The following is a 21,002-nucleotide window of genomic DNA, read 5'->3' on the forward strand; positions in this document are numbered from 1 at the left end:
CAATCTGTACATATAAACATCAACGTGTGAAGAATAAATAAGGTTCATTTTTCTACAAAGAGTGGTCTGTGAGTGGTGCATTGATATATCTCCTCTTCAATCGGACATAAATAATTAGTTCTAACCGGACATTCTCTGGTGGTTGCAAACTGATAGTAATCAGCACCTAAGTGCCTTTATAGTATAGCTCAAATGCTACACTCTTGCACAATACTGACGGCAAAACAGGCGTTTCTTTCTTTTTTGGGGGGTGGGGGTTATTCCAGTGAAGGGGTGTCGTAGTGGCACATGTGCTATATTTTAGAAGCAGCTCTGCCGTGGAGTCACTCATTCGATCAGGCTCTCGGTGCAAAACTCTGAGGACGGGAAAATCCTGAACACCAGCAGAGGTATATGCATGTTTAGATCTTGATTAATTATAATGCGTTATAATAATTTGCAGTTTACTCTTGAAAGGTGCTGTAGAATTGAAACGAGGTGTTAAATAGGTTTTTATAATAATTTAGGCAGACAAACTATGGGGGAAAGTTGATACTGGGGTTGCATGCAATATCTACTCTAGCCTACTCGCATTATAATTTGCTATTTCATTCCAGTGCTACAGCTTCTGGATTGTCAGTTCCAGCTAGTCAGTGGCTGTGTCTTAAAAAGTGAGCTACCTAGACCAGTGTTTCCCAACTAGTGTGCCGTGAAAGATAGTCAGGTGTACCGTGGAAAACTATCATATGCCACAAAATAAATAAATGCATACAAAAATAATAATAATAATAATTCAGGGATCCAAACTCCTCACCTTTCTGAGAAATGTGACGTTTTGAAACCATAATCGGTCACTTTTGTGATTGTGAAGTGCAATGATTAATGTGCAAAAGTGAGTGATATTTATTCACGTTAAGGGTCTTTCACGTGTCTCGCGTCAGCGCTGCAGAATACATTGAAGTCTATGAAGTGACGTCACTTCACACCAGTGTTTTTCACACACGCGTTTTTGCTTCACAAATAATGTCTTTGAGAGTACTAAGCAACAAGGAATATTCCAAAACTGTCCAAATTTGTGAAGAGATATTGAATGTCTCATCGTTTATTTTAATTCAATATTACCTTATTATTTAAGAATCAGAGAGCCCAGTTATTGAACTCATTTAAATTAAAAAAGAAAACAATTAGACTTAAACAAGTCATTTTATTACTTTCTGCTATCAAAGCTACTGTACGCATTTTTCCCTCTTCCAAAAACACGTTTCAATGTTTATTGTGCACACCTCCCGCTTTTTTATGTGGCAAACTTCCCTTTGTGACGCTTTCCGCATTGAAACTCACTATTATTAGACTATTATTGTTGTCTTTTTGGATGAAAAATATTGATCAGACTGAAGGAAGACCATAGATCTGCTTTGTTCTTTTAATGCTTAAACACTATAAAGTCTCTTGCTAGATTTCGGTCATGAACGACGCAAAATGATTCACTGACTCAGTCGTAGCACATTAGACTCTCACTTGTCGCCACCTTGTGACATTTGAACTAATCAGTTCATAAAATTTAACAAATTTGTGAAACAGAAGCAAGCCTCACCAAAATACTCTTTATTTTGCAGTAATTCTGCACAATTGTAAACCTGAATAAACTTGATTCACTAAAATAGCTGGAATTGATGCTTTTAGCTTATTTTTTGGACCAGTGATTGCCCCTTAACGGTTTGCATCGCTGTAATTTGTTGTGTCATTGCAAGAACAAATCTACAAATCAGAAAAGAAGCAAAGTTTTTTCATTACACATTTAGCGCTCTTGCCACCTGTGACCTCACACAGCGTAGCCTACCTATGTGATTATATATATATATATATATATATATATATATATATATATATATATATATTTATTTATTTTATTTTTTTTTACATACCCTAATTTCAAACATTACAAGTAAACATGGACAGAAAACATGGACAAGTTCTTGAAAAGGAAAAATATTAACGATGGTTAGCCTGTGGGATATGTGTGACATATAATTGTTTAGTCGTAAAAAGTGTGCTGTGGCAGAAAAAAGGTTGGGAAACACTGACCTAGACAACATATTTTGGGCATCATTTTTGTGTTCCGACTAAGTCAAGCTGAGTGTTGACACCGAAAGTGCCTATGATGCGCAAAATACTGTTTAGTTCATGCCGAATGCTTATTGCGTCCGTTCGCTATGTTTAAATGCTTTCTACGTAAACATGCGCTAGACTGACGTTTTTAATCGTTTAATCGTTTTAATCGCGTCGCGCAGTTTTGTAGCGTATTTTAAAGTAATTTTTTAGAACTTCAGTTGTAAAAACGCGTCTGAAGACTGCTTTCGTGGCGCTGCGTCTAGTGTTTTTAGCGCAAGGACGCGTTCGGTGTGAACAGACCTTACATGCAGGTTGGACACCCCTATATAGCATAGTGTATGTTGATGATAAAACAACTAGATTTTCTGAACTGGAGTAATATATATTTAGCCATTAACGATATTTTGAGATAAACTGTGATAAAATAACTTCCGCGTCTATAAAGCACTAACCGGAAGTGACGATGGGCGAGGGAGTCTGGTCAAGTTCAAGCTCAGGTTACAATGGATGCTAATGAAGAAACCGAAGTTCTCCGGTGTGGACGAACATGCCTATGATGGCCCACAGGCCTATAATTATGAGCAAATTAAGAGTTAAAATAATTAAAAGTAAGACTTACTCTGTTAAGTCCTCGTTTTCGTTGCACAGAATGTCTGCTAACGTTAGCACTTTGTCCTCCAGTCCAGCCCGCGCCAAAATCCGGTGTACACTTTGACGGTGGACTTGATTCCATCAAGTGCACCGAGGGAACAGCATCAGTAATCAGCCTCACGTGGTCCTTACTCCGAAATCCCATCCGAGACTCCAACAAATCTCCAGGTCGATAATTCTCCGGAGTGAAATGTGCACCACAAACGACCGAGTGTGTGGTAACAGACGCGGCAGTGAAGTCTGCTCTCTTCACCTGCACAAAACGCACTCAAGACCGAAAAGCCTTGTTTTTTCTAGAAGGAAAATGATACGACATATGACGCGTTGATAGCGGGAAAGGCGTATTCCAGAGCCTAGCACATTTTCATCAAAATCTCTACATCAAATGAGATTTCATTAGTAATTTCTACATATGTGTTTTTAAAAGACCTCTGCAGACAATATAAAGTATTAATTCAGTTATAAATTCAACCTGCATGTTGCTCTTTAAGCTGCGTTCACACTGCCAGCTACTTTGTCGCTGCATGTTGCTGGCGGTTAGTTCGCTAATGGTGTGTATGGAGAGTCTAAACAGCACTGCTTCTTTACAATTAATATTATTTTTAAAATATTAGGATCACGTGAGCTCTACCATCTTCTCTCGTATTGGCTGTCGCTCCCGAAAGTGACTCAACATTTGCATAAAGTTAAACATTTCTCACATTTGTCGCTTCGCTGGACCTCATGCGGTCGCCGTTAAGCTGCGTACACACTGCCAGCGACTTTATCGCTGCAGGTCGCCAGTAGCTGGCGGTGAAGTCGCTAGTGGGTGTTCCCACTACTGGTTGCCTAGTAACGTTTATAAATGACATTCACGGATGTCATTCCATTGCTGTTGACAGCGAATCTCTTTTCTTGCCACTAAAAACAAACATTTTGTAGGGAAAAGACTAAATATAAATGGAATCAGTACATAAAATGCTTTATATCAAAGATGAATGAGAAACAAGGCGTGCTGTTTGCCAGAGCGGCTGTTTATCTGCGGCGAAAATGCAAATGTCGGTCTGTCTGGGTCCATAAAATTCCCGCGATCTCAGATACACCTTTCCACGCAGTATTTTTCTTTAAAATGTCCTTGTACGTGGGAAGAGACATATCATAGAGCACTGGAACATTTCTAACAGCAAGAATTAGCCTTTCATCCATCTTTCCGTTACTGCAGGAGCTGAGAGAAAGAGAGAAGGATCACGTGAGCTCTCCCGTCGTCTCTCCTATTGGCTGTCGCTTCCGTTAGTCGCTCCAAAGTTGAACTTTTCTCAACTTTGTCGCGTCGCTGGACACGCCCACATCTAGCGCCAACGGTCGCGACAGCTCGTATCGCCGGAAGTCGCTGTGCTCGCATTGAAAATGAATGGTATTGAGTCGCTGTCGCGCGCAATGTCGCTGGCAGTGTGTACGTACAAGGGCGCCGTAAAGGGGTGGAAGGTTAGGACGATTCTAAGGGCCCAGGCTGATTTAGGGCCCAGAAGAGCAGACTCCCTTTTTCTTTTCTTATTTTTTTTCTCTTTTTTATACATACATTAAATGTTCTAGGGCCCCTCATGCACTAAATGTGTATTTTGTCCGTTTTGACCATAGATTTAATATTTAAAAAAACAAATAATGTATTTACTGTTTCAGTCACACCCCTCCCCATCACAATGGTTCATTCCACCTGCGCTGTCCGAGCTACGATCGCTAGTGTAGCGTCTCTTGCTTATTGCACTTGCTATGATGCAGTGCAGACAGTGACACATGCAGGCATGTCACATCAAAAGTCAAGGCATCAAAAACGGAAAGAATTGAAGGAAAGAGAAGACAGAGAACGCCGAAGTCGACAGCATGTCACACAGTTTTGCAAAAAGAAAGGTAGCTTGGCCTATTCCTGTATTCCAAAACTTTCAGAGTTACTTATTTTTGTTGCTACATGACCTGCTTTTATCTAGCTAGCTTAGTAAAATAATTACTGAATTATGATTTACATCCAACAATAATAACATCTCTGCTGTCTCCGGGGTTATCATGTCTCGTAGACACAGATTCAGCGGCTGCGGCACACCCACGTCCTCCTTCCCCCACGTCCCCCGTCCCCATCTCAGCCGAACAAGGTGAGCCTGAGTGCGAAACTTCACGAAGATTGAAGCCTCTAAACACGTCTTATCTGTGTTCGCCACATGATGATAACTTTACAAAACAAAAAGTAATCTACACGCTTCAAAAATTAAAAAATCAGTTTGCAGTGTGTGTGTCGTGTGTTCTGTGAAGTGACAGTGCTGCTGCTACGATCGATGCTGTCAAACTTGACGTTCTTAATGTGAATAAAATGCCCCAGAAAAAATAATATAAAATTGAATAAAACATGTGTCTGTAGTAACCATTGGCTGTAAGGAGTTTACAAAATAGATATTTTAATATTTTATATTAAGAAAACTAAATAGGAATGTGCTAAGTATCTTTTTTAAAGTATACTGGGCATGTTTATTGGGTTAAATTTTATCTGTAAAAAATTTAGGGGGCCCAGAAATTTTGGTTTCCATAGGGCCCAGAATTTGGGCCCTATGGCAGTGTGAACGCAGCTCTAGGCAGCCTACTAAATACAGCCCGAAATCTTGTGTGTTTTACTCTCAGCTATCTTGGCTGTCTATCGACCTCTTAATGACCAGCCTTGTGTGATTTTTTTTTTTTAATCGTTTCATCGTTTTTTTTTTTTTTTTAAGGCTTCCAAAATGAAACACAAACTAGCACGATTGCAAACCAGTGACGGAAAGTTTGTGTGCATTCAACAAAGGCGCAAGCCTACTTCATCTTATCAGATGGTCACGGGTGATCTTCAAGTCAGTGTCAATAAAAACGCCGGTAAAGGTATGAACCTGTGCTTATCAATGCCTCAAATTATTTATTGCTTAAGAACTGAAGGCTGTTGGGGAACTCCTTAATAGCTTTTAATTAATTTACTAGTGACTGGACTGTTCTTGGTAGCTTGTTCACTGTTCAACTTGAAAGAAACAATGTTATTCTAAACAAGTCAGATGTTTTCTGCACTCAAATATGAAGATTTATGAAAATAGTTTCATCACAGTTAAATGTAGGCTACAACAAATGCACATGTTTAAAGGAATAGTTCACCCCAAAAAATTAAAATGATCTCATCATTTACTCACCCTCATGCCATCCCAGATGTGTATGACTTTTTTTCTTCTGCAGAACACAAAACAAAGATTTTTAGAATAATATTTCAGCTATGTAGTTCCATTCAATGAAAGTGAATGGTGGACAGAACTTTGAAGTTCCAAAAAGCACATAAGGCAGCATAAATGTAATCTATAAGACTCAAGTGGATAAATATATATCTTCACAAGCGTTATTATAGTTGTGGGTGAGAATCAGATCAATATTTAAGTCCTTTTTTCCTATTAATTGTCCTTCCTGCCCAGTAGATGTCAATATGCGAAGAATGCACATTTTTGGGTGAACTTTACCTTTAACAATGTCATAACATGATATCAGAATGTTAACAGTATAGCCTAATATGATTTGTCTTTTCTTCTTTGCTAAGTCACTGTGTACGATGTGGAAGAGGATAACAACAAATGCATGGCTTTTTGCTTTGAGGTGAAAAAAAAGGCAGTTTTCCCAGTTGTTCCAAAAAAAGACTGTCCTTGTGAGAACCTTGACTTTAAGGTAATGTTGTTTTCTAACTTGGATGTGCAGACACGTGTATTATTTATCCTCTTAAGGTGTATTTAGGGCAGAATGGCTTTTATGACAAATTGGTCTAACATTTGCAACCTCAAAAATGCAATTCTTAGTTCCTTCTTTAGCATTTGGATATTGCTAGAAATTAAGTTGGCGTCAAATAGTTTCTTGCACTTTATAATCTCTGATTTTAAGAAGTTATTAAGAATGGTATTTTGCTATGTTTTGCTATATTGCTCAATTTAATATCTGTTGGCTCTATACAGATATTGACAAAGAAAGAGGAGTCTACCGCGTTTACTCTTGATAAAACCTTCTTGTTTCAATGGGGTGAAGAAGAGGGGCAATGGAGGAGCCTAAAGTCAATAGCTGAACCCAGCAAGTACCTGATAATTAATGGCAGCAAAGTGACCATCAGCCCACAATGCTTTCCCCATTTTCAAATTGCCAACTTGGAACCAAGAAATCCAATAGGTACTTTTACTCTTTATTTAGGAAGAATATTGTGATTAAAAACTTTTTTTTTTAAATACAAATTTTGGCTGTGGTAGCAAATATATATGTTTGCTTTTAAGATGAAATAGTGTTGTTTTAAAGAGTGATCTTTTTTTAGATTACTCCAGGAAAAAAAAAAGCTTCACAAGATGGTGTTTAATGAATGACTAAATAAAGAGACTCGTTCTTTCAGGCAAACGAAGAAGACTGCGTAATTCCTTTGCTGCGAAGAGAGAGCTGAACTTATCATCGAAAGGGTCCTAATCAGTTTATATCTACTGCACAGCCTTTTCTTTAATGGAACAAGGCTGGTGAGTAAGTCTCAGTGCAAATGGAGCATTTCCTTTGTGGTGTTTTAAGTCATGTAATTTTGTTCCGTTCTGCTCCAGTTTTCCTTTTTGTCATAATCTACTGATTATTAGTGAAATAGGGTTAATAAATGTAAAATTAGGCCAAAGTATGTACTGTCGATGATCTCAAGGAGACCTCTCAAAGTTTTCACTCAAGTAATTCACAAAATGTATAACCCACGTTGAAGTTTGGCATTTTTTGGACCTGCAAAAATAATCCATTTGGTTAGAATTAGGAATGGTGGCGGGGTTAGGGCATCTGCTGCCTGCCAGGAACAAATCCAGGCACCTTAGTAAAATGGGCATTACACCCTGTCCACTGAGATGCCGCCTTCTGGTCAGTTTTGTTACAGCAATCCAGCCTTTGAAATCCCAAAATATTATTTAAAAAACAATATTATTATATTAAATATTATTTCTATTAACAATTATTCTATATTCTATTAAGCATTTGTGGCAAAATGTTGATTACCACAGACAATTATTTTGACTTTTCCCCCAGTTGTTTATTCTTTTTTTATGTAATTATTTTTTAAATAAAAATTTGAGGTTACATTAAGGCACTTACAATGGAAGTATACTATTGTGCCGTTTGTAAAATGACAAGTTTTACCATATAATGGTTCAGTTTTGTCAGATTTAACAACAAAATCTGCTCCGTTTGGCACAATTTATGTAATATATATATATATATATATATATATTTTTTTTTTTAAATGTGTTATCCATTTATTGTGCAACAAATACTTAAAAATAAATATCAAATCTAAATATTAAATCTAAATGTGGAACTCAAAAATGAGTTTTACATTTTAGAAATGTGATATTATAAGTTAATATAATATGACAATTGGCGATACTCCAGGTTCACAGCAAATGCTGGAGTGAACAAACATATATATTTTTTAACATGGTGACTCTTACATTAATCATCCAATTGGTATAATAGTGATATATTTTTATTGTATTCTATTTGCAGTATTATATAATTTTCACTTTCAGTATAATTTACGCTAATTAACACAGTCATTTTACACCATAGCCTAAATATAGGTTAAATTGAATGTTAACAGTTTACAATAAAGTTCAATTTGTTAACATTAATGTACTGGGTATATCATGATCAAACAATTAACAATATATTTTTACATTATTACTATTTTTCAATGTTAGTTAATAAGATAGAATTGTTCATTAACTAATGTTATATACAACTTTAGATTTTTTAAATCTGTTAGTATGTTGAAATTAGCATTTACTATTAATAAATGCTGTAAAAGTATCATTGTTAATTAATCTTAATTATTGCAAAGTGTTACCAATTGTGTACTTGGATCATATATTTTTATTAATATTGTGGTGTGATATTACAGATTATATGAATAAAAACGAATTAATCCTGAACTGTATTTTCTTTTCTCCTTCTCAGTAGTGCTTTACTCATGACATGTGTAATCTCATGCTTTGACTAGGGGAAAATGTAATAATTTACAAAAAATAAAAAATTATCAACAGTACTGTGTAGTGTTCTCAGTAATGTTTCGTCGCCCTGTGGATGTTGCTAAAACCTCAGATGAGCAACGGAGCAACTGTCCCACATCATCTTCAGGAGATAGTTTGTGCTCTCGAATTGCTTGTGTTGCAGTATTACTCACTTTTAAATCACTGTACAATCGCTGGATGTAAATACTTTGCACACAGGGGAAGCCTTGCACAAAGGTATAGCAGTGCTCGGTAGTTCTTCTGATCAAATTTATTTACACTTTTGGAGCTCTTTTTTATACCTTTTGTACTAAAGTCCCCACTTCACGCATGCGCGAGGCGAAGCAGTCTGATTAGTTTAGGCGCATGCGTGTATTGTCAGTTTATTTTATTTTTTTTATTAACAGAACATAATATACAACATTATACACATATATACAGAAAATACCAGAGTGTACGAAATGTTAATTCCTTAATCAAAAAGATAACCACGAAAAATACTACAAGTCTTTTTTGCTTTTTTTGTTGACAATATTCTCCAAAAAGTTGCGTAGTTCTTGATCTCCTGGAGAAAATGAATGAAATTTGGCTTGGACCATGACCATTTCTTTTTATGTATGTGGAACTTCCCCAAAATAATAAAAAGTTGCACAAGAAAAATAAAGTTATTATTTTCATTGGAATAATATATACATATATAAAAATTATTTAGTTTGAATATAGTTTTGGTTTTCCTTCTGATAAAATTTTCCATATCCACCCAAACATTTTTAGAGTACACACAATTATAAAAAATATGTACAATAGATTATTTTTCAGTTGAGCAAAAATCACAGGAATAATCAATATCTAAATTAAGTCTCACTAATACACCTTTAGCTGGATATATACCATGTAAAACTTTGAATGTAACCTCTTTCACTTTATTATTTAAACAATATTTTTCACAAATATTCCAAGCTTTAGTCCAGTTTATATGTCTAAATACAATGTTCCACAATGAACTTTTATGAGTAGCTGTTTCCCCTATTAAAATATTCCTAATATGTTTATTGGTACAATGGTGTTAAAGGATATCAATATCTCCTATAGACCTGCTGTCTTTAACATATATTGTCTCAGAAATATCACTTCCACAAGCTCTTACAAAATGTGTAACCTGCCCTGAGGTATATTCACAAAACTGCATATTCATTTGGTGTAACTGGAAACCCAAATTTATCCAAGAATTCACTTTAAGTTAACAAATTACCATTTGAAATTAAAAGTTGTCTAACTAACACAATGTTATTTTCATACCAGCTTTTATAGAAGAGAGATCTATTTTTATATTGAATACTTCTATTATTCCAAATAATATATTTAATTGGGGAAAAATTGTGCTTAAACACCAGCTTCCAAGCTAATAAAGCTTGTTTGTGAAATTAAGCTAATTTCACAGGTAGTTTGTCAATTTTATAATCAGATCTCAACAAAAGATATATGCCACCCAACATATCAAACATATACTTTGGAAATGTGTACCACATGCTGTCCTATTCTTTCATGAATTTAATTAACCAATTACCCTTAAATGTATTATTCAAGGTTTCAAAGGTAAGCACAGATAACCCACCTTTACTCTTTTGCTTACATAAAATGTCCTTTCTCAAATAATGTTGTCTGTTTCTCCATAATTTTTTTTTTAATAATATTTAGTCCAATTCCTTGTATCACTAGAAGGCATATCTAAAGCTAAAGACACATACACAGATCTTGATATCCCTTCTGCTTTAGACAGTAAGACCCTTCCATTCAGGGATAAATCTCTTTGAAGCCATACATTAAATCTCCTTGTAATGTTGTTAATTTTAGGTCTGAAGTTAAGCACACTGCGTTCATTCTCATCTTTATCATAACTCCTAAATATGTAACTGTATGCTTAATGGGAATACCATTTAATTCTGTTAAATCACATGTTTTAAGTGAAAACAGCACACATTTATTAATATAAATTTTTAGACCTGATACTGAAGAAAACCTTTATTACTTCTAGGTCATTTTTAAGAAAAAAAGTTGTATCGTCCGCCAATTGGCACAATTTAAATTCTCTTCCTAATGCGCTAATACCTTCAAATTCTGCTCTTTTTATGTAAAATGTGCAGGGCCATAATAAAAACAAGAATGGAGATAATGGGCTACCCTGCTGTATACCTCGATTAACCTCAAATCTACTAGTTGTACCTGTTTTTAATTTGACTGAGCTATTACATCCATTGTAAATAGTTTTAATAGCTTTTTGGAAGTAGTATTGTCAGTTTATTGTCAGTGTCTCGTTGGGAAGGGTGCGTCCTCCGGAGGTCGCATTTGTCGGCCGCATACGTCATCGAGGCTGTCTCGTTTCATTATTTCTTTTATAATAATTTTTTTATTGGGAATGCATAAAAGGTTAACAATTGTATAAATGTATATACCAAGTGTGCCGCACAAGCCCTCAAAAGTGAAGCCAAAACGTCTCGATCGCCCCCCGGTGACTGGTCCTAGTATAGGTCATAAACCCCGCCTCCCCATGTTATTCAACGTGACGTGAGACCAACTAAACAATTAAATTACACTTCACATATCTTTTTTCCAAAGATAGTTTCTGTCATTTACTGTAGTTTCTATCACGTTAATGTAATTTCAAGTGTTTGTTTTCAAAATAAGTTTGTTTTTAGTTAGTTAGTTATTTGATGCTGTAAACGGTGCTGTGACATCATGAATGACAGCTGTGATTGACAGGTTCTCTGAGCGAAGTAGTCACTAAAGCACCAACAGACTTTTTTTTCGGGATCTTCGGAGGACTGAGGAGATTGGAGCTTTAAATGTAATATCTAAATTCCTATAATTAATTATTTCACACCATCATAAGTCAAAACTCAAAAGTGCAGGGGTGTGTGCTTGCGATTGATTCAGCGAGAGTGAGGGCGGGGCCTTGATTTCGCGGCTTTACTTCCTGCTAACTACTGGGCAGGTCTGGTCCCAAAATCGCAACTGCGCAGACTCAAGTCCCAAGATGTCAGCGCCATATCGGGACACTGGCAGCTTCAGTTCTCACCAATGGAAAAGAGCGAAGGGGCGTCTTCCATCTTTTTTTACAGTCTATGGCATATACATAAAAGGCATTGATAATAGATTAAAAAAATTTAAACGAGACCTTGATGACGTATGCGGCTGACAAATGCGACCCTGGAGGCAGTGTTGCCAATTTAGCGACTTTTCTGACCTCTTTAACGACTTTAATTAAAAAAAAAAAAAAAAAGCGACACAAATCTACCGACTTTTTAAACAAACCTTAGCTACTTTCGTAGAAGAAAGTCGCCATTACTTTTGGAATATACAAGTGCTCCACTCCACGAAGTCTAGAGAACACAACAGTGTGTACTTTGGTTCACACCAAACATCAGTTCCGAAGACAAAATGGAGAAACTAATTATTGCCGTGGCGGGATTTCCCGTAATAAAACACTGATTTGACCCATTGCACTACTTTTATTACAAATGTATTTTATTTTGGTAACAAACAACCATCATTTTAATTACTTTCATCGAATTACTTGCCATCGATCGATTTCTTACTTTCACAATTAAAAGATTTCATGAGGATATATGCTACTTATGATAGGTCGGCAAAACGATACCGGTTGACATGTCTGGATGTTTTGCGGCCCCTTTAAATATAGTTCACAAAACCAAACATTCCGCACGAATGTTGCCGCCTATTTCAACTACGTCAGAGCATCCACGAATCTGCGATATCGTTGTTGGCAGGGCAGCCAGAACGAATTTTGAGGCTCTCGCCGCCTCTGGTCTGAGCGCACGGTCAGTTGAACGCACGGCAGCTGACATAGACGTGAATGAGCTGCACTCATTCAAAATTAGATTAACAAACATATTAAATAAATTAGCATGCATTCAATTTAAAATGTATCTTTAGCACAAAGAATCACAGAGAAAAAAGTTTTCAGTTCAAAGTCCTTTCACAAGCGCATCCAAACGATAATGTGATTCTATAACCAGTGTTGCCAACTATTTTCAATGGAAAGTAGCTAAAGCCTGCTCGAAAAGTAGCTAAATGTCGCCAGATGACGTCATGCGTCATTAGCATATTAATGACGTCATCGCGTCGTATTTGCATTCTGCCTAATTTGTCGGTACTGTAGCCTACTTCAGTTTATAATAACGGTTATCTCCCCTAAACCGTGCTCATACTGTTTTTATATAAGTATATAGCCGAATGTCCAGTAAAACGGTTCTCAATTACATATTTTCTGTTAGACAACGGAACGGAACGGAACTTAGCTAACGTTACATGTTTATGAGTTTGAAGAAGGTTTATTGTTGTGTTTGGATAAGTAAAATGTATAGAGTCTGTAAATATACGATCTGAAGTCGGAGAGTTCAGAAACCGAACCGGAATGAACTGATTAGTAGTGAATATAAGCGCATGCCAAGAAAAAACGGTCAAATTAAATGTTTTGAATTAAAACAAATGAGAAGGCAGCTGCTATGTGATCACTGATTGGTTCCTGCTAACACAGCGTGCACATGCGCAGCTCATTCATGTCTATGTCCGCTGGCGTGCAGTCAACGGAATGTGCTGCTCCTCTCAGCCGCTCACTGAACAGAGCAGACGCAGCGGGGAAGTAAGACCTCACGCTTGCAGTACTGGCGATATTTGGAATTTGGAAAGTTGCTAAGGTTTGTCCAAAAAGTCGCTAGATTTGTCGCTAGTCGCTTTTTGAAAAAATGTCGCTAAAGGGGTCTGAAAAGTCGCTAAAAATAGCGACAAAGTCGCTAAGTTGGCAACAATGTCTATAACAGACACTCAGACCTTTCGGGTGGGAGGGGTTTCAGTTAAACACATACCCCTGTTTACACATACAGGATTTTTTAATTCAAAACGTTAAAGTGTCATATCTCTTAGGAAATGTAAAAACTGTTCTATTTTGGCATTTGTTAACATCAGGTATTTACGACATAACTTTAAGGGGTTGTCTGCCAAATGTCCTGCTGTGTTTTAAAATCTCTGATGCATTAACTAGATTTTGAAGCATCATGTTAAATCTTTGATCTGATCCTCTCTGAAGTTTTAAACAGATTCTGAATATTTCACAACAAAAACGGGGGTGGTATATTGACAGTCCTTTTATATGATTCAAACATAGATTAAACTGTCAAATCTTCCAATATCGTTTTGTTCAGTTCATTTTTTTTTAACTAAATATACTTTAATTTACTCAATGAATCTTTTGTGCTGTATATCAGGGGGTTAATACATTTCCATGTCTGTATTTCTTCACACACAATCGCCTACTAAAAATAAACTAAAACAATAAATAATAGTTTAATTAAAAACAGTAATTGAGTTGTCACAGGACAGTCATTAAACATATGTAACGTAAACGCAAACAATAGAGCAATTTAATTGAATCATTGCAATGAGAATCATTATGAAATTGTTGTGTATGCCAAAATAATACATTCTGATGATTGTGCTCATACTTGCGAAAGATTTGACAAATGCAATGTAAGTTTAGTAGTGAGACATGAGAAAATGTAAATGATTATGAAGCTTTATAGAGTGAATGAAGTTCACAGAGAAAATGTCAAACAAAGTGCAAGTTCCCAATATGTGACTGATGAAAATGATAGAAGTAAGCTTAAAAAGTACTCTGCTCAGAAATATGCAACCAATGAGCAACATCGTATCAATGTAAAAGAACACAGCAGACAGAAGTATGCAACCAATGAGCAACATCGTATCAATGTAAAAGAACACAGCAGACAGAAGTATGCAACTAATGAGCAACATCGTATCAATGTAAAAGAACACAGCAGACAGAAGTATGCAACTAATGAGCAACATCGTATCAATGTAAAAGAACACAGCAGACAGAAGTATGCAACCAATGAGCAACATCGTATCAATGTAAAAGAACACAGCAGACAGAAGTATGCAACTAATGAGCAACATCGTATCAATGTAAAAGAACACAGCAGACAGAAGTATGCAACTAATGAGCAACATCGTATCAATGTAAAAGAACACAGCAGACAGAAGTATGCAACTAATGAGCAACATCGTATCAATGTAAAAGAACACAGCAGACAGAAGTATGCAACTAATGAGCAACATCGTATCAATGTAAAAGAACACAGCAGACAGAAGTATGCAACCAATGAGCGACATCGTATCAATGTAAAAGAACAGAGCAGACAGAAGTATGCAACTAATGAGCAACATAGATTGTTTTTGAAACAGCTGATTAGAAACAAGTATGCAAGTGATGAACAATATCATATGAAAGTGAAAAAACAGAGCAGAGAGAAATATGCAAAGAACGAGGAGCATTGTACTAATAATATGATAATTATGCAAACAATAAACAGTATCGCAATAAACTGAAAACACAAAACGGATGTGTTTATGTCAATAATAGAAAACAATTGTTTTTGCACAAATACATAACATAATGTAATTGAAACATTTCAAGAAAAAACAAGCAGTGGTCCTGGCTTTGTATTTTCTGTGTGTCATCGTCTTCTTTTTAGATACCAAGTAGTAAAATGTAATGAAGACAAATATTCAGAAGAAAAGGTTCAGTTTTTTTTTATATGAGTTCTAAACAATGTATTACGCACAGTTATGTCCACAAATGTGCTGCTGACTGTCACATTAAAAAGGGGCCCAGAGGTACTCTGTGGATTTGTTACAGTTGCCATAGGAAAGTACTTGATGCTAGATTGCCTGATGAAAGTCTTGCAAACAGTTTGTATTTGGACCCCATCCCACATCAGATTAAAAGTTTAAATAGTTTAGAACAGCATTTAATTGCAAGACACATTCCATTTATGAAGATGCCTGCAATGCCAAAAGGGATCAAAATGATGTCCACGGACCAGTCACATGTGTACCATCTAATTTGCAGAAAGATCCAAAGTAAAAAGAAAATAAAAACTTTTCTCTTTTTAACATTTTTTTTTATTTGTTTAATTAATTAATTTTTTACACATTTGGTTGTCATAATGTTTTTTCAGTGAAAGGAAATCGTAAAAGACCAGGAAACTGATCCTGAACAGGATCACACAAGACCCTGTCTGGCCTGATCAAGGTGGCATACACCAATGACAGCAGAGCTGCCATGCAAGGCGCTAGCCTGCCATTGGGAGCAATTTGGGGTTCAGTGTCTTGCCCAAGGACACTTCGGCATATGGAGTCGCGTGTGCCGGGAATCAAACCACCAACCCTGTGATTAGCAGCTGACCCACTCTACCACCAGAGCCACAGCCACCCACCCACCCCAGGCCTCTGAGTGCCCCTAAGAACTCATTATTCTGAAAAGGCTTTGATCAGAATATATTTAAGATTTTTGTGCTAAAGATACAATTTAAAATTAATGCAGATATTTTATTTCAAAAGGTTGTTTGTTGAAATAAATATGTTAAACACATTTTATGTTAAAGTTTTTTGTCAATCATCTTTAAAGTGTCTAAGTTAGTGATGTACTTGACAACTTAATACATTTTCTTAAAAAAAACAAATTTATAAAAACAACAAACTTAAAGATACAACTAGAATTATACAAAATACGTAACACAAACCTGTTTGCTAAAATACTGTAATGCCAAGCGAATGTGGATTGGTTTGCAGCACATCCTTCACTATTAAGATACTTTCTTATCTTTGATCAATGTGAGACACTTTTGTGCTAAAGATACATTTTTAATTAAATGAAATACAATGTTGTGTTTTAGTAAGATAACCCTGTTTGTTAAAATAATGTTAAACTGTCTTTGTTAACCATTTATTCATCGTTGAAAAGTAAACATCAGAATGAGTTTGGTTCACAGCCAATATCCACTGTTTTAGAAACACATTTTCACCACTTTGTTAAAAGTAAAAAAAAAAAAAAAGTCTTATACCAAGCATTATTTTGTCACCTCAGTTTTGTCACCAAGCATTGCCCACCATTAAAGATACATCGTTTAAACACATTTGAAATGTAATACTACTTTTTATGTCTTACAATAATAACAAAAATAATATGACCCCACACACATTACTTTATCATGTTTTTGAAAAACATCTCGATGATTACATCAATGTATTATTTAATCACTATTTTTTAGTTTGAGTTAAGAGGAAGGTCATAACACCTGATCTCAAACACATCATACCATAGGGATCTATAGGGATTTTCCTATTGTTGTGGGGACACGGCCATCAAAAATAAAAGTAATCCACTGGGTCTCCAAGGGAGTGCATGAAAACTCTTGTGATCGAGGTGATGATCTTTTCTTATATGATGTGGGTCACTAGACACTCTGGGGAGACTTAATTATGTTCAAAAACAATGAAAAAGTAGATATTGCATAATGACAAAATGAGCTATTCTACCGTTAACTACATTAATAATATTAATAAAAACATTATTATAGTGGAGTTTTAGCATTGACATATATGGCCTTCTGCGTCTCCCCTTCATGACGTCAGTTAACCATACACAGCGGTGTGGTTAATGAGGCAAATACCTGATCTGTCTCATTGCGAGGGTTTGCTCTCTACTTAGTGCATTTTGTAGTTTTTAATGTGTTTGTTGGTTTGTTGATTTAATGGCATTAAATCTATTTGATGGGGGTTCCTGCACACTCGACAAGAAGTGTTGCATCCTCGGGGGTACCGGCCAATGCAGACATATGCAGAGCAGCGGCCTGGGCAGCACCCAATACCTTCACAAGATTTTACAGTCTCAGAGTTGAGTCGGTCTCGTCCCGTGTTTTCTCAGATCCGAGCCGGTAGAACTCGGTAACGCGGAACAACTGACCGGGTATACCGCTTGCACTTAGTGCCTTTCCCCTCCACTGAGGTGATCACATGCGCTCTTATCCCAGGAGATCCCACTAACTCGGCTCCCTGTATGACTCGTCCCTAGCCCTCTGGTCCACTAATTCAGCGGAGGAATTCCTCAACCAGACCCACTACGGGGACTAGTAACTACTCTGTACAGGAATAGGTGCTCCACAGGACTGGCACTTGTGTGGATTAATCCCCCTGTGTGTATTTTCCTCCCTTGGGCAGTCCTCGCTGCCCCCCAGTCGCCGTGTTTGTAGCAACTCCTCCTCTCAGCAGGTAGGATGAATGGACAGACATATTTTTTCTTCCTTTATACCGATATGTCTGGGGGAGGGACATGCAAATTCTGTCTACCAATTTATCATTGGTCTTTTCTCAAGTTCAGAGGTGCGTGAGGCTCTCAAGAGAGACCCCTAGTGTCGCTTCTTTGACACAACGTCTCATTCCCTCCATCAGGGAACGGAGGTTACAACTGTAACCTAGACGTTTTGTAGCCTGTACAGGACCTGATGGTGTGTTCTGTGCCTAGAAAGGGCAGTCATGTTGAATGTAAGACAATGTTTTACAACTAAATATTAAGAAAATATAGAATTCACCTCAATGACTGATATACTGGTAGTACATTGAAAGCTTAACTACTTTTTTGACAACTTAATTAAACCACACAAAATATTTTGAGACAAATAGTACCTCTATATGTGGGTCCTAGCATGAAAAGGTTTGGGAACCACTGTTTTAGAGGATTCAATCTAATATGCTTGTAGTTCAGAACCCTTATAAAAATTATTACACCTGTAACAATTTCTTTTCATTTATTTTTATTTTTTTGAAAGCTTAGCCCACAGGAACCACAAGTTTGGATGTAACCCCAACCGGGGCTGTGTTACAGAGTGGTGGCCAAGGTTTGCCTGTAGTCACTAAGCAACTTGCATATGGTGCCATGATCTAATTGTACACAATTTTAACTTGTTTTATTTTGCACAGGGCACTCCGGATACAACTCCAAGCACTCCAAGTAAGTTGGATTCTTGATCATTGCCATGCAAGTGTGATAGTAGTTTTAAAGTAATACACCAACTAGTTGCCATTTTCAGCTACCAATGATACCATGGAAGTTTCAATAATCTGGGACTTTTCAGAGCCTGTGAAGTTCTGGGATTGATTTTTGTTTCCATTACCACTGTATGAATAACCAACAGTGAACGGTATGAAGTGCATCATAAAAAATGCTACAACTACACTACTGTAAGCCCGTTTATCGGTCCAATGGTGGTCTCCAATAATACAGGTGAAGGTCTCTGCGCGTTACCGTCTTTCTTGTTACACAACACAACAAGATTAAATGAAATACATTTCTCTTATGTATTACCTCGTTATTTCATCTGACTCCATAAATGAAAAAGGTTTTAATGATATCTGAGCATCATTAAAAGTGAGCGAATGTTTGATTATTCTTTTTAACTCCTTTAATTATATTTTACCCGTTCAGATTAGGAAACTATGTCACTTTGAGGTCCTCGCGTGTTTTTCTCTACACCGCGGGTGTCACGATCACAAGCGGCCAGTATTGGATCATCAAACAGAGGTAATTGCTGTATACCTAAGATCGGTCACATTCACGTTCACACAATCAAAGATACTTCAGTATAGCCCCATGGAATTGCATACACTTGAATTTAACTTAACGTTTTCTTCAGTAGAGGTCACGGCCACTATTACAGATGTAAGTTGTGGTGTACGGAGTGGTGGTGGTGGTGTAGTGGTCTAAGCACCATAACTGGTAATCTGGTAATCAGAAGGATGCTGGTTCGAGCCACCACCATTGTGTCCTTGAGCAAGGCACTTAACTCAGGTTGCTCCGGGGGGATCGTCCCTGTAATAAGTGCACTTTAAGTCGCTTTGGATAAAAGCGTCTGCCAAATGCATAAATGTAAATGTAAAGTTGACCAACATAACTTCTCTTGTAATAGCTTTGGATTGGCCATGCTTGGTTTCCCACGTACACTTATCTGGAGAAACATCAAATTAAAAGAGAGGTAAGACAAACCCGAATTTAGATTGGTCAAGCAGCGTTTGCTGTTCTAAACGGAAATTCCCTTTTTGTCTTTGCAAACCAAGTACACTTGAATCGATGCCAAATATTAGTCGTCACTAATCTGATGCAGACTTGCGGTAACATACGAATCGTTTAATCTGTTTTGGAAATACAATGTCAGAGTAAATCAGAATAAAATCAAATGTTGACAATTTATTGACCAGGTAACATAATCAATTCATCAATTCCAATTAGACAATGATAAGTCAAAGTTAGACATTTTATCAAAACCTAAGAAATTCAAATTGCCATTACCTGATTTAAACTACACACAGTAAACTGTGTGGGATCGTCTGACTACAGAGAACCATGAACAATGTGTCACATCTCCTTAAATACCCAAACCATGAACAAAGGGAATTTTGGGAGTGGTTAGGTTTGGAAGTCCTGAGGACATACTTCATTAACATACAAGCAGGGATGGGGACAGACCTCCAGAATTATAAAGCATTTGGCAAAGACCTTATAACTTTGTTGTCATTAAGTTTTACAAACCTGGGAATAAGAGCACTATACTTATTTATTTTATTTGTTGTTTATTTGAATAGGGACAGATACAAAAAGAACACATAGATTATTACATAAAGAACATTCCGATGCCTGTATCACAGTGTTTATAGCCGTGGCTAATTTGCAACACCTGTCTCTAGAAGGGCTTTTAACAGTTAAGATAATAAAGGAATAAAAATGTACAGTGAATAGTTAGCACCAATAGAAGTTAGTATAGTAAATAAACACATTCACTCGAACTTACACAGATGCACACCTCACATACACACACAGCTATACATTTCATATGGCATGATCACACTGCTGCTGCTGTATGAACCAGATGCACTGAGACATTTTAAATGATACCAAACATCTTACACTAGTTAGATTATTTGTACACATCACATATCATATTATGTTGCATGTAGATAAGGAGGAGTAGAGGGGGGGCAGATGTTTGAGCCTAAATTGGCCTGAGGTTAGATAGAGGTCAGATGTGAGATTTGTGTTTTATTGTCCTTGCACAGTAGGATGTGTTGACTCAGGCGAAGATGTTCTTCTGTGTGAGAGTTTTTATGACTTGGTTCTCGCAGAGTTCTTTGACTTTTACGACCTCTTGATGTCAGCCTTACACTACCTACTTCATTGTTAACGGGATGTTGTACATGTTAAAACAACAGCTGCAAAATGGAACAAGTTATGTTAATCTTGTTTTTAATTACATTTCACTCTTGTGGGGAAGATAACTACTTGGCCCG

General features: G+C 36.7%; 1 protein-coding gene across 3 annotated transcripts; it reads left to right on the forward strand.

Moving 5' to 3' along the window:
• The first annotated feature begins 252 nt into the window (after positions 1-252).
• On the forward strand, positions 253-8,810 carry LOC127642323 (uncharacterized). 3 transcript variants are annotated; one of them, XM_052124945.1, is made up of 6 exons: positions 316-389; positions 4,794-4,868; positions 5,478-5,622; positions 6,317-6,441; positions 6,723-6,930; positions 7,145-8,810. In XM_052124945.1, the coding sequence occupies exons 3-6, from the start codon at positions 5,487-5,489 to the stop codon at positions 7,213-7,215; spliced, it is 540 nt and encodes a 179-aa protein (XP_051980905.1). In that variant the 5' UTR covers positions 316-389; positions 4,794-4,868; positions 5,478-5,486; the 3' UTR covers positions 7,216-8,810. The 3 variants fall into 3 exon arrangements, with proteins under 3 accessions (XP_051980897.1, XP_051980905.1, XP_051980889.1); XM_052124929.1 differs by lacking the exon at positions 316-389 and adding an exon at positions 4,451-4,629; XM_052124937.1 differs by lacking the exon at positions 4,794-4,868 and having other exon boundaries at positions 253-389.
• The last annotated feature ends 12,192 nt before the right edge of the window (positions 8,811-21,002 follow it).

This window comes from Xyrauchen texanus, chromosome 4, assembly GCF_025860055.1.
Source record: "Xyrauchen texanus isolate HMW12.3.18 chromosome 4, RBS_HiC_50CHRs, whole genome shotgun sequence".
Classification (NCBI taxonomy): Eukaryota; Metazoa; Chordata; class Actinopteri; order Cypriniformes; family Catostomidae; genus Xyrauchen; species Xyrauchen texanus.

Excerpts from the sequence above, each read along its gene's own strand:
- LOC127642323 (XM_052124929.1), top strand. The coding sequence starts at position 4,603 with ATGTCACACAGTTTTGCAAAAAGAAAG. Across the intron at positions 5,623-6,316 it reads CAATAAAAACGCCGGTAAAG|TCACTGTGTACGATGTGGAA; the intron begins GTATGAACCTGT and ends TTCTTTGCTAAG. Across the intron at positions 6,442-6,722 it reads GTGAGAACCTTGACTTTAAG|ATATTGACAAAGAAAGAGGA; the intron begins GTAATGTTGTTT and ends GGCTCTATACAG.